The sequence below is a fragment of the Ziziphus jujuba genome, chromosome 11 (genome assembly GCF_031755915.1).
Source record: "Ziziphus jujuba cultivar Dongzao chromosome 11, ASM3175591v1".
In the NCBI taxonomy this organism is placed as follows: domain Eukaryota; kingdom Viridiplantae; phylum Streptophyta; class Magnoliopsida; order Rosales; family Rhamnaceae; genus Ziziphus; species Ziziphus jujuba.
Genome location: NC_083389.1, coordinates 6,174,546 through 6,193,016, shown reverse-complemented (window position 1 = coordinate 6,193,016; position 18,471 = coordinate 6,174,546). Strand labels below are relative to the sequence as shown.

Sequence of the window (18,471 nt, the reverse complement as noted above, 5' to 3'; positions counted from 1 at the left end):
TTGATTTTCACCGTTAGGTCTGGTCCGATTGCAACAAGTTTTTTTGTTCACATAAATATCCAATTAATAAAAACGGTTCAATTAGTTCAGAAATGCTTATTAGGTTCCAAAACTCCAAGTCAAACAGGGAGTCAATAATAGTAACCCCCCAAACCCCATCAATCATACAATTGATCAATTTTAAATTTTAATACCAAAAGGGTAATGATTTATTTTGACTCTTACTATTAATTTTGTCAATTAAGAAAAAAAACTTTTAGTAAATACTATTTAATTTTGCTGTGATAGCTGTTTTTGTTTGTTTTGTCCTGTTACCACCACAATCCATGCCAATGCCATTCCTTATTAGCATACACAAATAAATAAATAAGAACACATATTTATATTTGAAATATTCTATACATGTCAGAACAAAAACTGGGAGGATAAGAAACAATATAAAGAACAAAAATCTTATAACTTATCTTATTGAAATTTCTATTTACCCCCCCTTATTCTATGGTTTGCTAACAATCCCTATAGATAGAAGAATCTACTTCGGACGAACATAATTGCTTCATAATAATAGAATTAATATCGTGATTACTATTACCACGTTGAATAACAGGATATTCTGATAAAGACAAGGAAGCATCTAAGTTCGTGCCGAGTCCAGTGAGTGAACTCGAGTCCGGGATTGACTCAGTGGACTTGATAAACTTTATGTTCTTGGCCATGAACTCGCTGCTGACGAGTTGGTTTAAAATTTCCGACTCAGTGACGGTGCTCTTCTTCTTGTGTTGCATAGCAGCTCGAACGATTTCCGTTAATACGGCATTCGACAACCGTCGAATTCCCCGAGCTCCACCGGCGATAATGGCCGAGTTGACCGGGTAATGGGACTGAGATTTATCCGGGTTCTTTTTCCCATGCTTGCCAGACACGGTTTCTAACTTTTTGAATACAAGAACTGACTCAGGACTCAGATTCCTGACCCGCCCACCTGGGTCACCCAAAACCACCAAGTTTTTCACGTCCACCAACATTATATGCTTGAAATTGCGTCGAACTCGGCCGAGTAGCATTGGATAACAAGCCCATCTCCGCAAACCCAATGAGACGTGGTCTAAGAACCCGGAAAGCGTGTTCTCAGGATCAAGCTCCGAGGTCTCAAAACCCAACACCGATCCATAACTGAACCAAGTCAACTCGCTCTCATCCTCTCCACGATCCGAGTAATTATAATTGCTCCGATATCTCTTCCCCCACAAAGGCTCTCCAACCTCCTTCTTTCCGATCTTTTTCAAAAACTGAGTCGCATCGAAACCCGAAATGGTCCGCCTTCGACGACCGGTGGTGGTTCTGTTCAATTGCTTATGATGAACAATAAGCCTCAAGAACGACTCGTTCTCTTCTCGAATTACCGAACCAAATCTGGACGAAGAATCTGAAATCAAAACGACGTCGGCTTTGGCAGCGAGACCGGACCTAAGCAAGAATCTCATGAATAAACGAATCTCATCCTCATTAACATCCTCACCCACGTGACCCACAACAAGATCGCTCATGGCTCTGGTACCTCTTCGATACAGAGTCCCCATTCCTTGCAAAGCACTCTGTGGAAGATTGAGATTATTACTCTTCTCCTTCGAATCCCCTGTTTTCTGCTTCCACATTTTGGCGTACCAAGAGGACGAAGAAGAAGAAAAAAGCAGAGGATTACCATGGTAATTGGGGGTGTTGATTTTGGGATTGGGCCGGAATTTCGGGTCGGAATCGTTGATTAAATCTGGCGGGTTCTGGGATAGAGATCTTCTGGAAGAGGGATGGTGAACTCTTGTTGTGGTGGGTTCGAAGGTGGAAAGGGTGAAGAGGAGGAGGGTTATGAAGACGAGGAGGGCACAAATGGAAATGGTGGATTGGGCTTTTGTTAGGATCATATTATTGGAATTACTTCTTCTAAAGGAAGAATTAGAAGACCTTGACAAAGAAAAAGAAGAAGAAGAAGAGGAAGAAGAAGGAGAAGGAGAAGAGGAAGAGGATGACATGGAGGTAGAAGGGGATTGGAAGAGCTTGTTTTTGTCAACAATGGCGGAACTCTGGTGATCTTCAGGAAAGAAGACCAGGAGAAGACCCATTCCCCAACTCTCTCGGCTGTTAATCTTCGCCTTGGCCTTTGCTGCGAAGCCCTTTTTTTTTTTTCTTTTTTTTTTTCCCCTTTATAAATTTTTCTCCTCCTCCTATTCTATCTTCGGCTCTCTCTCTCTCTCTCTCTCTCTCTCTCTCTCTCTCTTTGTTTTTCTTTGTTGTGTACCAGGCTTATGCATGAATCGTGACAAAGCTAGCTATAGGAGGGCTGCGTTTGCCTTGCGTAAGTGTCTCTTCGCTCTTGGTTCCTTTTCAAGCTTCTTCTCAATTATCTATTTTTTTTATGTTTGTTCTTGAAAAAAAAAAAAAAAAAAAGGAGCCTATTTTCCATTTTTTCTATATTGGGTTAAATACATCTCTCACTTTTTCTTTTTCTTTCAACTTTTTTTTAAGATAAAGGAAAAAAAAAAGTGAGATGGATATAAATCTTGTTTTTTCTCTAAATAATATTATTTTATGTACGTGAGAAAAATATTCATTTATTTATGAAATTCGACAAGAAATACATTACTCTTTTGTCTCTACCGTGCTTTTTGTATAGAAATAATAAGGATGAATTTGAGATTCGGCCAATGGATTTAACTAAAGGAAGAAGATGAACTAGTCAAAATTAATGCTGTTTGATGAATGGATTTTCTCATTAATTTTTTCTTTTTGATAAACTGAATCTTGATTCTTGAGATTGCTAATTGTTAATTCCCTCTTTAATTTTGGTACCATAAATTAATTCTGACATGATTGAAACTTAGTTATGACAATCTAATTAACTTAGCCAAAATAAAAGGACGAAAATTTAATTCGTATCACCAAATTCTGTAGTCGAATATTAATGGCATAATTAGTTATCGATTACTCATATCCTTAGTTTGTCCAGCATCAATACTACTTATTAAACTCAACGATGTATAAAAACAACTCGAAGAGTTAGAAAAATAAAAGAAAAACTTTCTTTTTATTTTTTTCTTGTTGACATCATGTTCCATGTAGTTTTTTAAAAGCTGGAAGTAGATTTCAAAGTTCTAAAACGTTTTTAAGGAAATTTGAATGATTTTTACAAGAAGTTATTAGCTTACAAAATAATTTTTAATCGAAACATGTGGAAAATAACTTTTTTAAAAAAGCAGAAACTTTATTAAATAGAATATAAGATTATAGATAATGTTTATGAATAAGAAAAAGAAAAGAAAGAAAACAACATAAACCCTACAATTTTCTATAAACTAAGTTGAAAGTGAACTCTTTTCTAAGAAAACGTTCCAATTGTTATTTTCAATTTCTTTCTCCAGTGGCAGACCTAAAAGTTGATATTAGGCATATACCATACATGGATCAGGTTACTTACTTTGTTTACTTACCAAATTCAATGAAGTTTTATGCAATCATGTAAGTACTTGTATTTTCCCATACATAAAAGAAAAATTCAAGAGATATAATTACTCTTGCAATAAAATAAATACTTTTCACAAACACTTGGTGATTATCCAATCTCTTAATTTTGTATAAACAACATAATGAATTCATTTGATCTATTTTCCAAAGGCACTAATAAGAAACATATCAATACAATCTTATTCTTATGTGGTATTTTAAAAAATAATAGTAATAATAATAATGGTGCCGACACAGTGTAAGATTGGATTGGGGAGTTAGAATTGATGGAGAAGATATGGCTATGGTGTTTAGAAGAAGACACCTGTAAATGGGGTCCAATGAATAAATAGTCAATCATACGGATTGCTTTAGATTTTGATGCTAAGCCATATTTTCCTGCATAGATCTACACCTGCATTCTTTACAAATTCCATGTTCTTTGGTAAATATTTTTGTTTCTGAAGTATAAATTTTATTTGTCCATAATTTGGTCTATGATTGAGTAACCGAAATAGGACAAAGAAATCTGGAAGAGATGATGGAATTGAATGAATAATGGAAATTGAAGAAAGAAAACCGAAAAGGGTCCCAAATGTTTTTCTTGAGCTGTGTGGGAAAACTGTATTGACGGTAGATCTAGAATGGAAGTTTCCATGAAACCAAAAACACGTGTTCATAAAGACCTTTGCTTCTTGCTAGGTGTTAGCCTGTCCGTACATTGGAAAACGTACTTCTTGCCTGCGCTGCACCACCACCACCACCCTCCTCTGCCCACCAACAATTTTCTCATCCCCCACCAAACAAAAATTAAAGTTCCCATTTTTCTTTTTATTTTAATTCTTGGATTTTTGCTAAGGAAGAGATTTTATTATTGGAAAAAGAAAAATATTGGGTTTTGGGAAAACTAGCAAATTTCATAAAAATAGCATAGAGATGGATCACTAGATGTATCAAACAGGTATTGTAAAGGCTTTCGTCACTTAAAATTGGGTGGGTAAAAAGGAAATGATGATGAAGGGAAAAAAAAAAAAAAGTTAAACATTCTTCTCTTTATAATTTAAGGTTTTTATGAAAATGACAAGAAGTCCAATGTGAGATATGTGTGCATAACACTCTTCGGTGCTTCAGCATAGGCCATCTTACTTGTTTACCAAAAAAAAAAAAAAAAGCATAGGTCATCTTACTCAGCACTGTTTTTTCTTCCCACTTATTAGTTCACTAGTGTTGTAGGGTTTTTGATTGCAATGGCCTATTAGCGAACAGTAAATAGGCGGGTTAAAGGTAGGCCATGGTCAACTTCCAATTTTATTACCCCGCTGATAAAGGGCCCTTTATGGCATTAAAGTTCCTCCTTTCCCACTTTTACATATTCACCGTGCATGAATTATTATGTGTAGGAGAGAAAGTGAAGCATTCACCCAAAAAAAGGAGAGAAAGTGAAGCAGTAACTTTAATTTCTTACCTTCTCACTAAAAGAAAAAAGCTTTAAATTATTACTCTCCAATGGCAGTAACTGGAAAGATTTAATTAACCCCACCTCTAGATCTCAAAGTACTCAAGGACAACTGAGCTGTCTATGTTTAGCTGGTCAAGTTGGATCATTGTTATCAAAGGTGTGCTATTTGCCATAACTTCTTGTTTCAGGACACTGGAAAATGGTAATTTAAAAAGAAAGAGAAGATCTATATTTAAAAAAATAAAAAATAATATCAATCTGTTCAACAACCCAATTTGTTTTAGAAATGTGGATTTATTTTATATTAATCTGGCTTATCTTAATTTGGAAGAATATCACATCGGTATTGAAGATTATTTTATTTTTAAAAAAATAAAAAAGAAAGGAAATTGCATGGTAAGAAGTGGAAAGTGTTTTTCATATTCCATGACATTATGCAGACTACGAGGTAATTAATGAACTACTTAGAAGTTTATGAATCATGTCATACCTTTCTTTTAACATAATATATATAGAGGGAGGTTTGGAATTTTGCAACCGCATGGTCCATGTTCACAAATATTTTATTTTATTAATATAGTTTATTGACACTCTCACAGAGTTTTTTCCAACCTTTACAGAAATTGGTTCAACTGTATAATTCTAGCCCATTGCCAGCTGCTTATTTTCTTATTTTAGTTAGGCTACAGGATGTTTTTAATATACTTTATTTGAAAACCCTACACAAAAAGTGGAAGCCACTTTCAAAAGTAGTGAACTTCGCATATTACATACATGTGCCGAAATGGGTCAATCTAAAATCTGGAGCATACGAATGTCCCAAAATGTTTGAAAAATTGAAGGCCAGCCAAGCGTTAGTGGGATTTGTCTCTCAGTAAATGTGCTGCATTTCCATCATTATACTGGGAATAAGCTTTAAATTTCATCATCTTATGGTCATTGACTCACCATGTGGACAATGGTGGACACATTTATCCGGGTTTCTATTGGTTCCTCATTGGTCTCCCTCTGTGTTCTCATTGGTTTCCCTCTATGTTCTCATTGCTAAAAGTCCACTTTAAACTTGCTTATTTTTGGGATGGGTCACGTCTACATGACAGAGAAAATATTGGGTGCTATTTAATTAAATATTTATTATGATTTATGATATTAATTCCTATCTTCTACTTTTTGATTTAATCTTTGTTTTTGAACATTTTTATCAATTTATAGTTTTAAAGTTATAAACAGAGTGCTGCGGGGTGTTTCTTTTTTTTTTTTTTCCCATCCCTAACAATTAAAGGCTATTAAACTCTTAAAATTAATGTTTAGAAAGATTTATAAAAATATTGTCAAATCACTGAAAATTTGTCTATAAGATACAAATTTCCCAAAATGTTTATTCTAAACCATTTTTATCAAATCATTGAAATTTAATGCTTGAAAATTCAAATTGTACTAAGGGTTTTGTTGACTCAAATAAAGGTGATTAAGCTTTTTGAAATCAAGAAAAATTCAAGCTTATTTATAAACAAAGAAGAAAAAAAAATTCAAGCTTTTACCAAATATATACCATTAAATAATGTTTCACTAAAAAAAAAAAGAAAGAAAATTCCCTTAGTAATTCACTCAGTTTATAGAAGGCCGTTAAAATGCTCAAGCCTTATAGTACTTAATATGAATGATTAAATTATGGACGAGAAGTGCTAACCATTCTTCAGCCAAAAAAAAAATAAAAAAAAAAATAAAAAAATTGAAGGAAGAAGAAGAAGAAGAAGAAGAAGAGAAGTACTAACTATTTTTTAAAATAAAGTAAATGAAAAACAAATAAAAAAGGATAATAGAAATAGTGCATTCACCGAAATACGAGAGTTGTACATATTGGACGGAAGAGAGCATTTTGCGGTTGTGCAGCTCATGGACTCAATGCACCTACCTTAAACAAAAGTTAAAACTATGTATGGAACATTAAAACCACTTTGTTTTTCCACTAAAAATAGACCTTTGCTCATTGATTCCAAAGGATGCATGAGAGAGTCAATGACCAAATGAACTCCATTAAAAATGCATGTACTTTTGCTCATTCATTCCCAACAGACTTTTTTCTTTTTTCCTTCCCAAATTATCCTCGAAAATTAAATGTCCAAATTCCACGTTGAATTTTACCATCACAAATGGCTTGGATTTAGTTAAGTTTTGATAAATTATTTAGTATCCGTAGTGGTTGTTTTTTTCAATTTTTGAAGAGCAACCGATGATTTGGAGAGAGGGAAAAAAAAAAAAAAAAGGGAGAAAAAAAAAGCGTGATGTCCATATAAATTGCTGATATACAAATTGTGATTTCCCCCACAGTGATTTTTGATTTTTTGGTATTTTATTAATATTCCCATTGGAAAGGGAAAAAGTGTAATAGAAAAGGAAAAACATGGAAAGGCCACCAAGCGTAGGGACTCAGGTCCGTGTATTCATCAGTGGGCCCAAATGAATATTTGGACTGAGGCCCATTCCGTATTTTGGATTTGAAAGTCAATAGCCCAAATCCAAAAATTTGAACCATTAATTTTAACATTGGATCGGGTTCGATTCGACCCGCCCAAACCAGCCCTGTTCCTTAAACCTCAGATTAAAAACCCTTCCTGTCGCTTTGAAGCTCCAAACTCTCAAAGCGAAACCTGACAGCCAGAGAAGACCCATGGAGGTTGAGAAAGCAGAACACGAAAAGGAGACCGAAACCGAACATGCCAATTCATTCAGTGGAGGCTGCGATATCTGCCAGCAGCTCATTGACCGGTACACAAAGTCTACGGCGCCACAACACCGCCACCTCATCGCCACGGCCATGGCCATGCGCTCCATCCTCACCACCGAGTCCCTCCCACTCACTCCAGCCGCCTATTTCGCCGCCACAATCACGGCAGTCGAAAATGCATCGTCTGCTTCTCAGACACTAGACTCCACCGCCGTGGCTGCGCTCCTGTCGTTCCTGGCCATAGTGCTCCCGTTGGTGCCACCGCAGGGGATTGCGGCTACTAAGGCGATCGAGGCTATGCAGGTTCTGGTGAGCCTGCAGGCAAGGGAGAAGGAGGGATTGGCTATGTTCACTGTGAGGGCTGCAGTGAAGTGCTTAGGGACTTTGGTCGGGTTTTGTGATTTGGAGGATTGGGGCTCTGTCAAATTTGGTTTCGAAACATTGCTCAAGTTCTCCGTTGACAGACGCCCCAAGTTATGTGATTTTCTCCTAATTGATATTTTGCTTTTTTCTGGTTAGAGTTAGAAGCATAATCACAATCATCCATGGGATGTGGTCAAAATTCAATTTTTCACTTTGACAAGGGTCAAAATTCAAATTTTGGAGAATATTTTTTTGGTGATTTGGTTCGCATAATGGCTTTAACATGAAGTCTGGGGTGGTTCTAGAGGTCAAGATATGGAATTTATTTTTTTATTATTTCTATTTGCGTTATATATTTTGTTGCTGATGCCTGATGGATTTGTGACATCTAAAGATTGCGATATTTTTTTTATGGGGTTCACAATTTATTGTTTATTAATAATTAATATTATTTGAATGTTACAGGTCCGTAGAAGTTCTCACGATTGTCTTGAGAAGGTTTTTAAGACAATCCAGTGCTCAACTGTTATCAAGGAGGCAAGCAAGGTTGTACTTTCTATGCTGAAAAATTACATGCCTTTGGCAATTGGTTTGAGTAGTTCGACTGTTGGTACCAACGATGATATATTATCAAAACCTCAAAATCTGGAAGTCCTACACATGCTAAATGTACTAAAGCTTACTGTGCCTTTTCTCTCTGTGAAAGTAAAAGCAAAAGTTCTTTCACAAGTACACAAGCTTTTCAGTTCCCAATTCTCAGCACTTACAAGGCACATTCTCAAAATTATTGAAGCGTGTTTTGAAACCTCAAGAGTTCATGTCATTGCTCCTGAGACAGAAAAAATTCTAGTATCTCTTTCTTCTTATGTATCTTTGGGAGATAAGATCCCCTTGGACACAGTCATGGCTGCAGCAAATTTGTTAAAACGCTCTTTGAACATACTCCGTGATGGAGAGTCAAGCTCATATGTTAAGAATCTTCCTCTAGTTTGTAATTCACTTGCGGGTACTTTTTTATCCCCCCAAATATATTATGAAAATCTTTATGTTGTATTTAAAAGTTTTCTGACACATGTTATCCATACGATATAGGTCTTCTGACTTCTGAGGCTAGCACAGCTGCACATGCTTCAGTTATTCTAAAACAGCTGATTAACGACCATGTGGATCAAGCAAGTTTGGTGATTGATGATGGAGGACAGGAGAAAGTGGAAGCAAGTGAAGTAAAATCTATCTGTTCTATCTTTGAGAATTGCCTTAGCACTTGCGATGGAAATCCAAATGAGCACATTCTTGCAGTAATATCTGCATTGTTCCTGAAACTAGGTACTTAGACATCATCTCGTTTGCTTACATATGACATAACCCAATAGACTTTTACTTGAATTCGTCCTCACTTTTGCGAACTTTCTATTTAATTGGACGTACATATTATTAAAAGTACCTTGTGTTTGATTATGTAGTTTAATTGATTTACTGGCTAATTTCTATCTGCACACTCTTAACGTGTTTGATTCTAGTCTTTGATCGACTTTGCGGTTCTGTCATTGTTTTCAAACTTTATCACTTTGCCTTCTTTTAGTGTCACAATGGTTACAATGGTTTTGCATTATTTTGTTCTTGTGTAATTCATCACTTCATGATGATCCAATTTCCGCTCATTATTTTTGTATTCTTGGTGATAGGAGGGATCTCATATTACTATATGAAAAGCATTCTGGCCAAACTAGCTGATTTGATGACCCTTGCTAGTGGCAGCAAATCTATCACTCACCATGTAAGTATTGATTCAACTGAATATTCTTTAAACATCTGGACATTGTTATGGGAGATGTTCAAACTAGCAACTTGAGTAACCATCTTTTTTGTGGATACCTGTTCTGTATTTATAACTTAAATGTGGGGGACTCTCTCGAGAAAAAAAATGTGGTGAACTCTTTCAAGTTATCAAACCCAACAAGTGTTTTCTGTCCCTGGAATGTAGGACATTGTTTTTACTACGAATAAATTTTTCTTGTTTATTTTTTTATTTTCAAATGAAACATTTTGCATTTTTTAGGGTAATTTGGTCCAACATGATTGGTAGGTCAAAATGTTTACCAGCTACAAAATATGCTTTACTTCTATTGAAGTATTTGGATGTTAAAAAATCTTTCAATGTGATCACAGTATCCGGGAAGTTTACATGATATGCTGTCATTTGGCTTCATATATCTTATCTGGTGGACTCACAATTAGCAGCCCAAGGAAGATGTATGTTAGCTATTGTTGGTTATTGAAATATTTGTTGATGTCTTCATCATCATATGCAGCTTCGAAATTGTATAGGATCTGCTGTAATTGCCATGGGACCTGAGAGGATACTTACACTTGTGCCTATATCCATTAATGCTCATGATTTCTCATGTGTAAACATATGGTTGGTTCCCATTTTGAGAAGTTATGTAGTTGGAGCATCACTAAAGTACTACTTGGAGCATATTGTGCCTCTTGCGAAAAGCTTTCAGCATGCCAGTTGTAAAGGTATTTCTTCTCCCTGATGCCATCTACATTTCTGGGATAGAAATCATAGCGTTATATTTAATCGTGAAATAATGCATATGCTGCTTGCCAGTTCTTGATGGGATACTACTGTCCTTGAGCATTTTACTTATTTATTTGTTCGCTGGGATGGTTTTAATTTTAATAATCTATTTTACATCCTTACAACCTCCCTACCAAATCATCTCTCATTATTCGCCTGAAAAGTAATATAAAGAACCAGGGCGATTGAGGAAGAATTTCTATCTCAAAGCACCTATTTGATTGGTTACCATCTCAAGTCTCAATTTTAATATATCATCACATGTAGTTCACTAATGTTCGGAATTTTGTGTCTTTATTTATTTATATATTTTTATTTCATCTCTTTCCTATCCCTGCTTCTTTACAGTTGAAAGTTCAACAATTGGGCAAGATCTACAGTCTCATGCCCATGCCCTGTGGGGACTGCTCCCTGCTTTTTGTCGCCATCCAACTGATATGTACAGAAATTTTAAACCTTTGGCTGAAGTTTTTATTAAATTTCTTAAGGAGGACTCTTTTATGCACGATAATGTTGCTCTTGCATTACAGGTGATACTCTGTTGTGCATAATGATCATAAATGTTTATTTGTACGTTTGGTCTGTTTAATTATTATTATTTCGTGTCTTATTCACAGTGCTTCTTCCATTTTTTTTTTTTCCTTTTTTCCTTGCTTGCTTAGGTTCTTGTAAACCAGAATAAAAGTGCACTGAACCCAAAAATTGATGCTGATGAGTCCTATGCAGTAAGAGATTCTCCAATAGAATTCGGCAGTATACCCACTTATTCAAAGAAAACTGCAACCAAAAATATCAAGGCTTTAGTTTCATATTCCACTGAGTTGCTTCAGACTCTAACAGACTTATTTATTGATTCATCTCCTAAAAGGCGCTCATATTTGAAGGTTCTTTTCTTATCATCAGTCTACCATTTTTTGCAATATGAAATTTCAGTCAATATAAGAAACTCAGATCAATGTAATCAAATTTTTTTCTGTTGGCTTATTTCCAGGATGCCATTGGATGCTTGGCTTCTATTACCGATTCTTCCATAACAAAAAAGATCTTTATATCACTGCTTGAGCGTTTTCAATTCATTGATGGTAGGGGTGAATTTGGAAAAGTGGAGAGTCAAAATGAATTAGTTGATACTGAACAAAGAATGGAGAAAGATGCTCAAAGGTAAATTTTGGGAATTTTGTTTCACATTGTAAGAGGTGGAGAAAAGGTTATATACTTCTACAGTTTGTCTCTTCAATTTACATGTTGATTTTTCAATATTATGTTTGTAAGACCGAAATGTGGTTTCCATGATCAGTTAGTTCATTAAATCATTTTCAGTAAGAAAGCATTGATGACGTATTATTTAAATTGGTTTTATTATTCATACAGATATATGATAATGGAGCTTGCATCTTCTCTTGTTGAGGGAGCCAAGGAGGATCTTATTGATCTAATCTATAGGTTTGTTAAGCACAGCTTTCAGGTATTATGTTCACTTCAAATGCTGCATGGCATGTTTCATATTGATAGAGCTCAATGATGGTTTTTACTAGTATTTAATCTAAAATCACGTTTTGGTAATTTAGGCCACTGATGGGATTGAAAGTCATGAAGCATGTTACACATTGAGCAAAATGATTAAGGTCTGCATTGGTAGATTTGTTTTCTTCAAATTCTCTCTCTCTCTTTTATTAAAATAATGATAATAATAATAATAATAATAATGTGGTTTGTTGCATTTTCTATGAATTATATTCCCTTTTCTTCCATGTAATGGAATGGTGCAGGAACATGATTGGTTTTGCTCTTCTCGATTTGTTGACGTGATTGATTTGTTATTCGGCTTGAAATCTCCTGTTGACATAGCAACTCTAAGGAGTCGCTTTGATTGCTACCACCTTTTAATGGTTCACGCATTGAAGGTCAAACTGCTCTCTTTAGGACTATGCTAAGCGTATTTGCATTTTAATTATATGTAGTTGCAAGTTTCAGTGAAATATTTTTCTGGGTTTGGGTGATATGTACGCCTAATCTTTTATCAGTAGATATATCACATTAATATTACTTTGTTGCAGCATTCATATTCTTGTTTATATTTTACTTTCCATTCTTATTTATGTGAAGCTCGAAATTTTAATATGGAATTTAGATGGCAGTTGAATTTGCTAATAATATTCAAAATGCAGATAAACTCAGAGGAAGAGAATACAAAGGCTTTTCTCATTCTCAACGAGATCATACTTACACTAAAAGATGTAAGAACGACTTATAAGAATTTTGATGGTTCACCCATAGTTTATGTCCAATGTTGACCTGAAAATATTAAACGCATGGCATATATTTATAGTTTGAGACTAAAGTTAAATTTCCTAAAGCACCCTGCATGTATTATTGGTATCTTATCTCTTTAATTTTTAATAATTCAGATATCAATTATCAGTTACATTGTATAAAAATGGATCTCTTATTAATGTTTTTGTTAAAATTGTAGGCCAAGGATGAAGAAACAAGGAAAGCAGCATATGATATCCTCCTGAAGATAAGTTCTAGCTTAAGGGACACACCATGTATCAGTTCTGATTCGCCTTACCAAAAACTACTAAGCATGGTTAGTGTTTCCTACATATTTATGATGCATAATCTAGTTTATGCACCCTTATTTGTTGAGGGCATGGATATAATATCTTTGGTACCATCTCTTTATATTCCTCCTTGGGATGGTTGTCATTTTGCTCTTTATGCCACTGGTTCTGTGCTGCATCATTGATTGCCAACTAAATATTTATTACTTTCAGATAATGGGCTATCTTTCTGGTGCATCACCTCATATAAAGAGTGGAGCAGTATCTGTGCTATCTGTGCTTATATACAAGGACACAGATATTTGTCTTTCAATGCCTGATCTTGTGCCTTCTCTTTTATCGTTACTGCAAGGAAAATCTGTGGAAGTTATAAAAGTCAGCACTTTTTAACTAATAGGAGATTTTATTATTTATTTTTTCTCTGATGATGCTTCTAATAGTGATATGTTAAACGTGCTACACATAACAGGCTGTCTTGGGCTTTGTGAAAGTGTTAGTATCTTGCTTGCAAGCTAAGGATTTGCAGAGTCTTCTTTCTGATGTTGTCAATGGAGTTCTTCCATGGTCATCTGTTTCGAGGAATCATTTCAGATCAAAGGTATGCAAAATTTTCACACTAACCTTTTATTGGCAGCAGGGAAAGAAAGATGCTAAAATTTGTATTTATTAAATTTCCAATAGCTTGACGTGTGTATGTTTCATTTTATTTTTCAGGTCACTATCATAATGGAGATTATCTTAAGGAAGTGTGGTTTTCCTTCGGTTGAGTTAGTTACTCCAGAAAAATATAGAAAGTTTATCAAGTCAGTTGCGGAGGTAACTTTCCTTTTCTTTTTCACATAGAATTACGAATATTAGAAATCACTAGCAATCTAAAATGTAAGTTATATATATATTCCTTTTAATAGTTAGCCGTTTGTATATTCTGCTTCTGTTATAGTTCTGCATATGAGCGAGGCATTGATATGTATTTGTTAAAAGTTGCTCTTTCATTCTTCTCATGAATTTACATTTTACTTTCTTGTTCCATCTCTTCTATTCATTCCCTTTTTTTTTTTTTTTTTTTAACCACCATTTCTTCATTAAATGATGTTCACACCAAAATTTAGAAAACAATGATTTAAATTAAGTGTGTCGGATATTTCTGTGAATGTTATTGTGGTTAATCATGCCTATTTTACTGCAGAACCGCCATAACAAAACAGGATCTGAGAATGCTGCTGTTACTGAAACAGAAAGAAGGCATGTAGAACCTTCCACCAAGGAATATGATCTACTTGCATTGTCAATTAATGTATTCTGTCTTGTACAACTGGACTTTAGCTAACTCAGGGCTTTTTACAGGCAGCAGAAGAGGAAAAGCAAGGAATCGGGTACCACAACTGAGAAAATAAGATTCATGAAACATACAAAGAGAAAGGAGAAGAAACTAAAAACCAACAACCTCCCTAGCACAAATGAGCCTGGTATGTCTATTAGAGGAGGTGATGGACGAAGGCAGGATTTCAGAAGTAAGCATGCTAGCAGGAAAATATCTGTTAATGGTCAAACAGAAAGATACAGAAACGCAAACAGGAGGAATTTCAAAGAAGGGCCTACCTTTGGTGGAAAGAAAAAGATGAGAACAGACAAGAAACATGAAGCATCAGTTCATAGACCAGCTCTTGCTTCCAAGCTTCACAAACACAAGAAGATTGGCAAGAGCTAGTAGATTAAAATCGATTATGCAGGGTGACTAATATGCTATTCTGGTAATGTTATGGCGGTGGGATTCCATTTGAGAAGTGAAGTGATCTCTAAATTTTTGCCTGCATTCCTTTCTTTCTGAATTGGAGATTAGGACAGGTATGCGGCTTGTTGGGCCTATTAGGATGGCAGGATAAGATTTCGTTTTACTTTCCCACTCTTGGAGGCATTGAAATGGAGTAAAGGGGGAGTAAAGGGCTAGTCTGGCTTAGTCTGGTTAAGCTTAGCATAGAATAGTTGGTGTTGAAAAATGAGAAGGATATACTCCACGACTTTGGTTCATCGGGGCGTGCTGATCTTCGTCCTCTGTCTTTTTGGTACTTCTAAAATGTAATCTATATACAACATACTTTTCTTTTTGCAGAGTATATAGAACAGTAAGGAAAAAGAGTAAGCTCAATTAGATCACTGTAATTTGTTTTAACTGCCTTATTTGATCTCTACTTGTCAAAATTTTTGGTTGGGTCTAATTTTCTTAATTCTACTTGCGGTTATTTGCTTTACCCAGGATTTTTCAAACGCTATTTTGTTGGGTATGTTGCATGAGATTTAAATTTTTTTTTTTTTTTTGGGGTAAATACATGAGATTTTAATATTGGACTTTGATGTAGAAGATGAAAGAAATTATTTAAATCCTTTTACGAAATACCAGTTAGTTTGTATTTTGTCATATTATTGTGAATATACCTTGGCAACTTAAAGGAAATTATTATTTTGAAAGGGCAATTTATTTATCGATTAATAAATAATTTATTAATTTAAAAAGAGTATTATTATTATTTTTTTTAATAAATAGTTTTAGCTTTATGCTTCTAATACTTATATAATATATTATTTAAACTTTTATTATTTAAAAATATATCTATCAATGAAGATCATAATCTAGATGATAATCGAGTTTTAAGGGTAATTATGTTTTATCAATAGCTGGTAACTATAAAATGAAAATATTAATATTTATTAATAATAAAAATAAAAAATAAAAAAGATGAGGTTGAGTTAGATTTGGGTACAAAGAATAAGCAAGAAAAGTAGGCACCCCGTAATATGATTTTTGAAGAATAGCAATTTTTTTTTTTTTTTAAAAACTAGCCATTTTGGGATAAAAATACCTTTGATAAAATTGAAAATTACGCAATAGGTTTTTTTATCCTTTTCTTCTTCCTCTACACAGCCGTTCATGTAAGGGTTTCTTTAACAGGCCACTCTTTGCATCTCATCTCCTCTCACTCTCATTTTTTTGTATTTTCTCATATCTGAAACTAAACTCAGGTAAAAATTTTATCTTTTTTCTTATTAGATGAAACTAAGAAAATATGTGTTTTTTTTCTTTTTTCTCTTTCTCTTTTTTCTTGTATTTTTTGTTAGTTTTGGAATTTTTAAGTTTTTTATTTAATATGGGTATGCAAGAAATTAATTTATGAGCTGTTATATGTGAGTTTAAAGATACTTAGGTGGCATATGGTTTGAAAGTGGGGGAAAATTTGTGTAAAACTGAAAATTTACGAAAAACAGTAAAAACGGAGAAAATTTGGCAAAAAAGATGAACTTCCGCCATTTTCCTTTAGTTTGTCAGTTTTCGCAAGTTTTCCTCTAATTTTTCGCCAATTTTCTGCCAGTTTTCCACCAGTAGAAAAAAGCTATATTTGGCTGAAAAAAAAAACATAATCAACTTTTTTAATACAGTTAATATGTTTGTTTAGTATTATTCAAATTTTTATATATTTATTGATTTAGTTTAACGTTATTCATTTAATTTTGTAGTAAAATGGAAGATGATGATATTGTAATTGCGGTTTTATATAATGGAACATTGGTACAAAATGATGGTGGTAATTGGGAATATCGAAATGGTAAAAATATAATGGTTTCCGTCTGTAAGAGAAGTATAAAATCAGAGTTAGAGGATGAGATTTTTAATTCTATTAAGATAGATCGAAATGAATATTTGCTAAAGTTAAAATGGATATATGGACGATGTGCAGAAAAGTTGGATCCTACAGAAATACGCTGTGATAGGGATGTGAAATGCTTTCTTCAAGAAGTGAGGAATTGAGGGATGACAATGATGCAGCCTCCAATGTATGTTGAGGTGATTTCGAAAGTTGAACATGTATGTAGAAATGTTCATTAAATAGCTTTTGCTTCGGATAGTGGGAGTAATCTTCATTCTTTTTCTTGTCCTCCAATTGGCGTTCGTTTACCACAAGTTTCTGGTACTGAACCTATTCAGACTATATCTCAGGAAATTATGGTTCAAGAAACTCAGTTTAGAGATCAAGTTGATGTTCGTGGGGCCTGGACATCATTTAACATCCACGAAGGAGTTGATGTTGGAGGTGACTATGCTGAACGGTTTCCTAACGATGAGGAGTATGAGCAGTTGCATAATATTGATCATGATGAGAATTACAATGCAGCAGGGGATGATGTTGATCATAATGATGTAGATTTTGATCATGAGTTGCCTGACAATGATAATGATATGCATCCTGAAATGAACAATGAAGGAGTTGATGATGTTAGGGTTCATCGTGCTACAAGTGACCACATATCATCGAGCAACAGAAGTGGTTCTATAACCATATTTTCGTCAAAGTTCAGTGGCTGTGAGAGCATAGTAGTTGGACAATTATTTCGCAACAAAGGTGACTTATAGAATAAACTAAATATCTATTGCATGCGAGAAAATAAGGAGTTCAAGGTGACACGGTTAACTATACAACGATATAAGGTTGTATGCTTGAAAAATACTTGTAAATGTCAACTACGTGCAACCACATTTAAAAATGGAGAAATATTTGTTGTGAGAATTTTTGATAATGTATACAGTTGCTCGTTAGATATCATGCATCGAGAACATAAGCAGGCCAGTAGCCGGGTTATCGGGCAATGTATCAAATCTAAATATGAAGGTATTGCACGTGTTTACAAACCCAAAGAAATTCAACATGATTTTTTGCAGAAATATGGGGTGAATATAAGCTACAACAAAGCATGGAGAGGTAAAGAGTATGCACTTAACAGTGTTAGGGGATCTCCAGAAGAGAATTTTGCTAAGCTGCCTGCTTACTGTTATGAGTTAGTATCGAAGAATCCTGAGACTGTTACACGTATCAAAACAGACGATAATAACAATTTTGTATATTTCTTTATGGCGATTGGAGCAAGCATTAGGGGATTTAAATCCCACATAAGACCCGTGTTGGCTGTTGATGCAACTACATTGAAAGGGAAATACAAAGGGTACATGTATATTGCATCGGGCATGGATGGCAATAAGCAAATATATCCTTTGGTTTTCGGCATTGGAGATGGAGAGAATGAGCAAGGACATACATGGTTTTCCAAAACCTCAAGGATGCCATCGGAGATTTTCCGGATTTGGTGTTTGTGAGTGATAGACACCCCGCTATTGAAAGGGCATTATGCAAAGTTTTTCCCAATGCATACCATGCGTTGTGCATATACCATATAAGCAGAAATATTAAAGCAAATGGACATGTGAAAGATGAAACAATAATATAATGTT

At 34.6% G+C, this 18,471-nt stretch overlaps 2 protein-coding genes across 4 annotated transcripts; one reads left to right on the top strand and one right to left on the bottom strand.

Moving 5' to 3' along the window:
* Positions 1 to 363: 363 nt before the first annotated feature.
* LOC107431735 (uncharacterized) lies at positions 364 to 2,403 on the bottom strand. The gene has a single exon (XM_016042724.4). It carries the CDS (start codon positions 2,115 to 2,117, stop codon positions 507 to 509), a length of 1,611 nt encoding a protein of 536 aa, XP_015898210.3. The 5' UTR covers positions 2,118 to 2,403; the 3' UTR covers positions 364 to 506.
* A 5,175-nt stretch (positions 2,404 to 7,578) lies between these two features.
* Positions 7,579 to 15,442, top strand: LOC107431734 (uncharacterized). Of its 3 annotated transcripts, XM_060812722.1 has the most exons (19): positions 7,579 to 8,155; position 8,202; positions 8,511 to 9,051; positions 9,138 to 9,371; positions 9,731 to 9,822; positions 10,358 to 10,568; positions 10,978 to 11,159; positions 11,292 to 11,513; positions 11,621 to 11,790; positions 12,001 to 12,094; positions 12,198 to 12,254; positions 12,399 to 12,533; positions 12,798 to 12,866; positions 13,103 to 13,219; positions 13,407 to 13,568; positions 13,663 to 13,791; positions 13,908 to 14,009; positions 14,380 to 14,439; positions 14,542 to 15,442. In XM_060812722.1, exons 1-19 carry the CDS (start codon positions 7,626 to 7,628, stop codon positions 14,899 to 14,901), a joined length of 3,468 nt encoding a protein of 1,155 aa, XP_060668705.1. In that variant the 5' UTR covers positions 7,579 to 7,625; the 3' UTR covers positions 14,902 to 15,442. The 3 variants fall into 3 exon arrangements, with proteins under 3 accessions (XP_060668705.1, XP_060668704.1, XP_060668703.1); XM_060812720.1 differs by lacking the exons at positions 7,579 to 8,155; position 8,202 and adding an exon at positions 8,239 to 8,352; XM_060812721.1 differs by lacking the exons at positions 7,579 to 8,155; position 8,202; positions 13,407 to 13,568 and adding an exon at positions 8,236 to 8,352.
* Positions 15,443 to 18,471: the final 3,029 nt, after the last annotated feature.

Bases quoted from the DNA above. Each gene is read 5' to 3' on its own strand.
- LOC107431734 (XM_060812722.1), top strand. From the start codon at position 7,626: ATGGAGGTTGAGAAAGCAGAACACGAAAAGGAGACCGAAACCGAACAT. The intron at 9,372-9,730 runs GTACTTAGACAT...TCTTGGTGATAG, and splicing joins TGCATTGTTCCTGAAACTAG to GAGGGATCTCATATTACTAT. The intron at 12,255-12,398 runs GTCTGCATTGGT...GGAATGGTGCAG, and splicing joins CATTGAGCAAAATGATTAAG to GAACATGATTGGTTTTGCTC.
- LOC107431735 (XM_016042724.4), bottom strand. From the start codon at position 2,117: ATGGGTCTTCTCCTGGTCTTCTTTCCTGAAGATCACCAGAGTTCCGCC.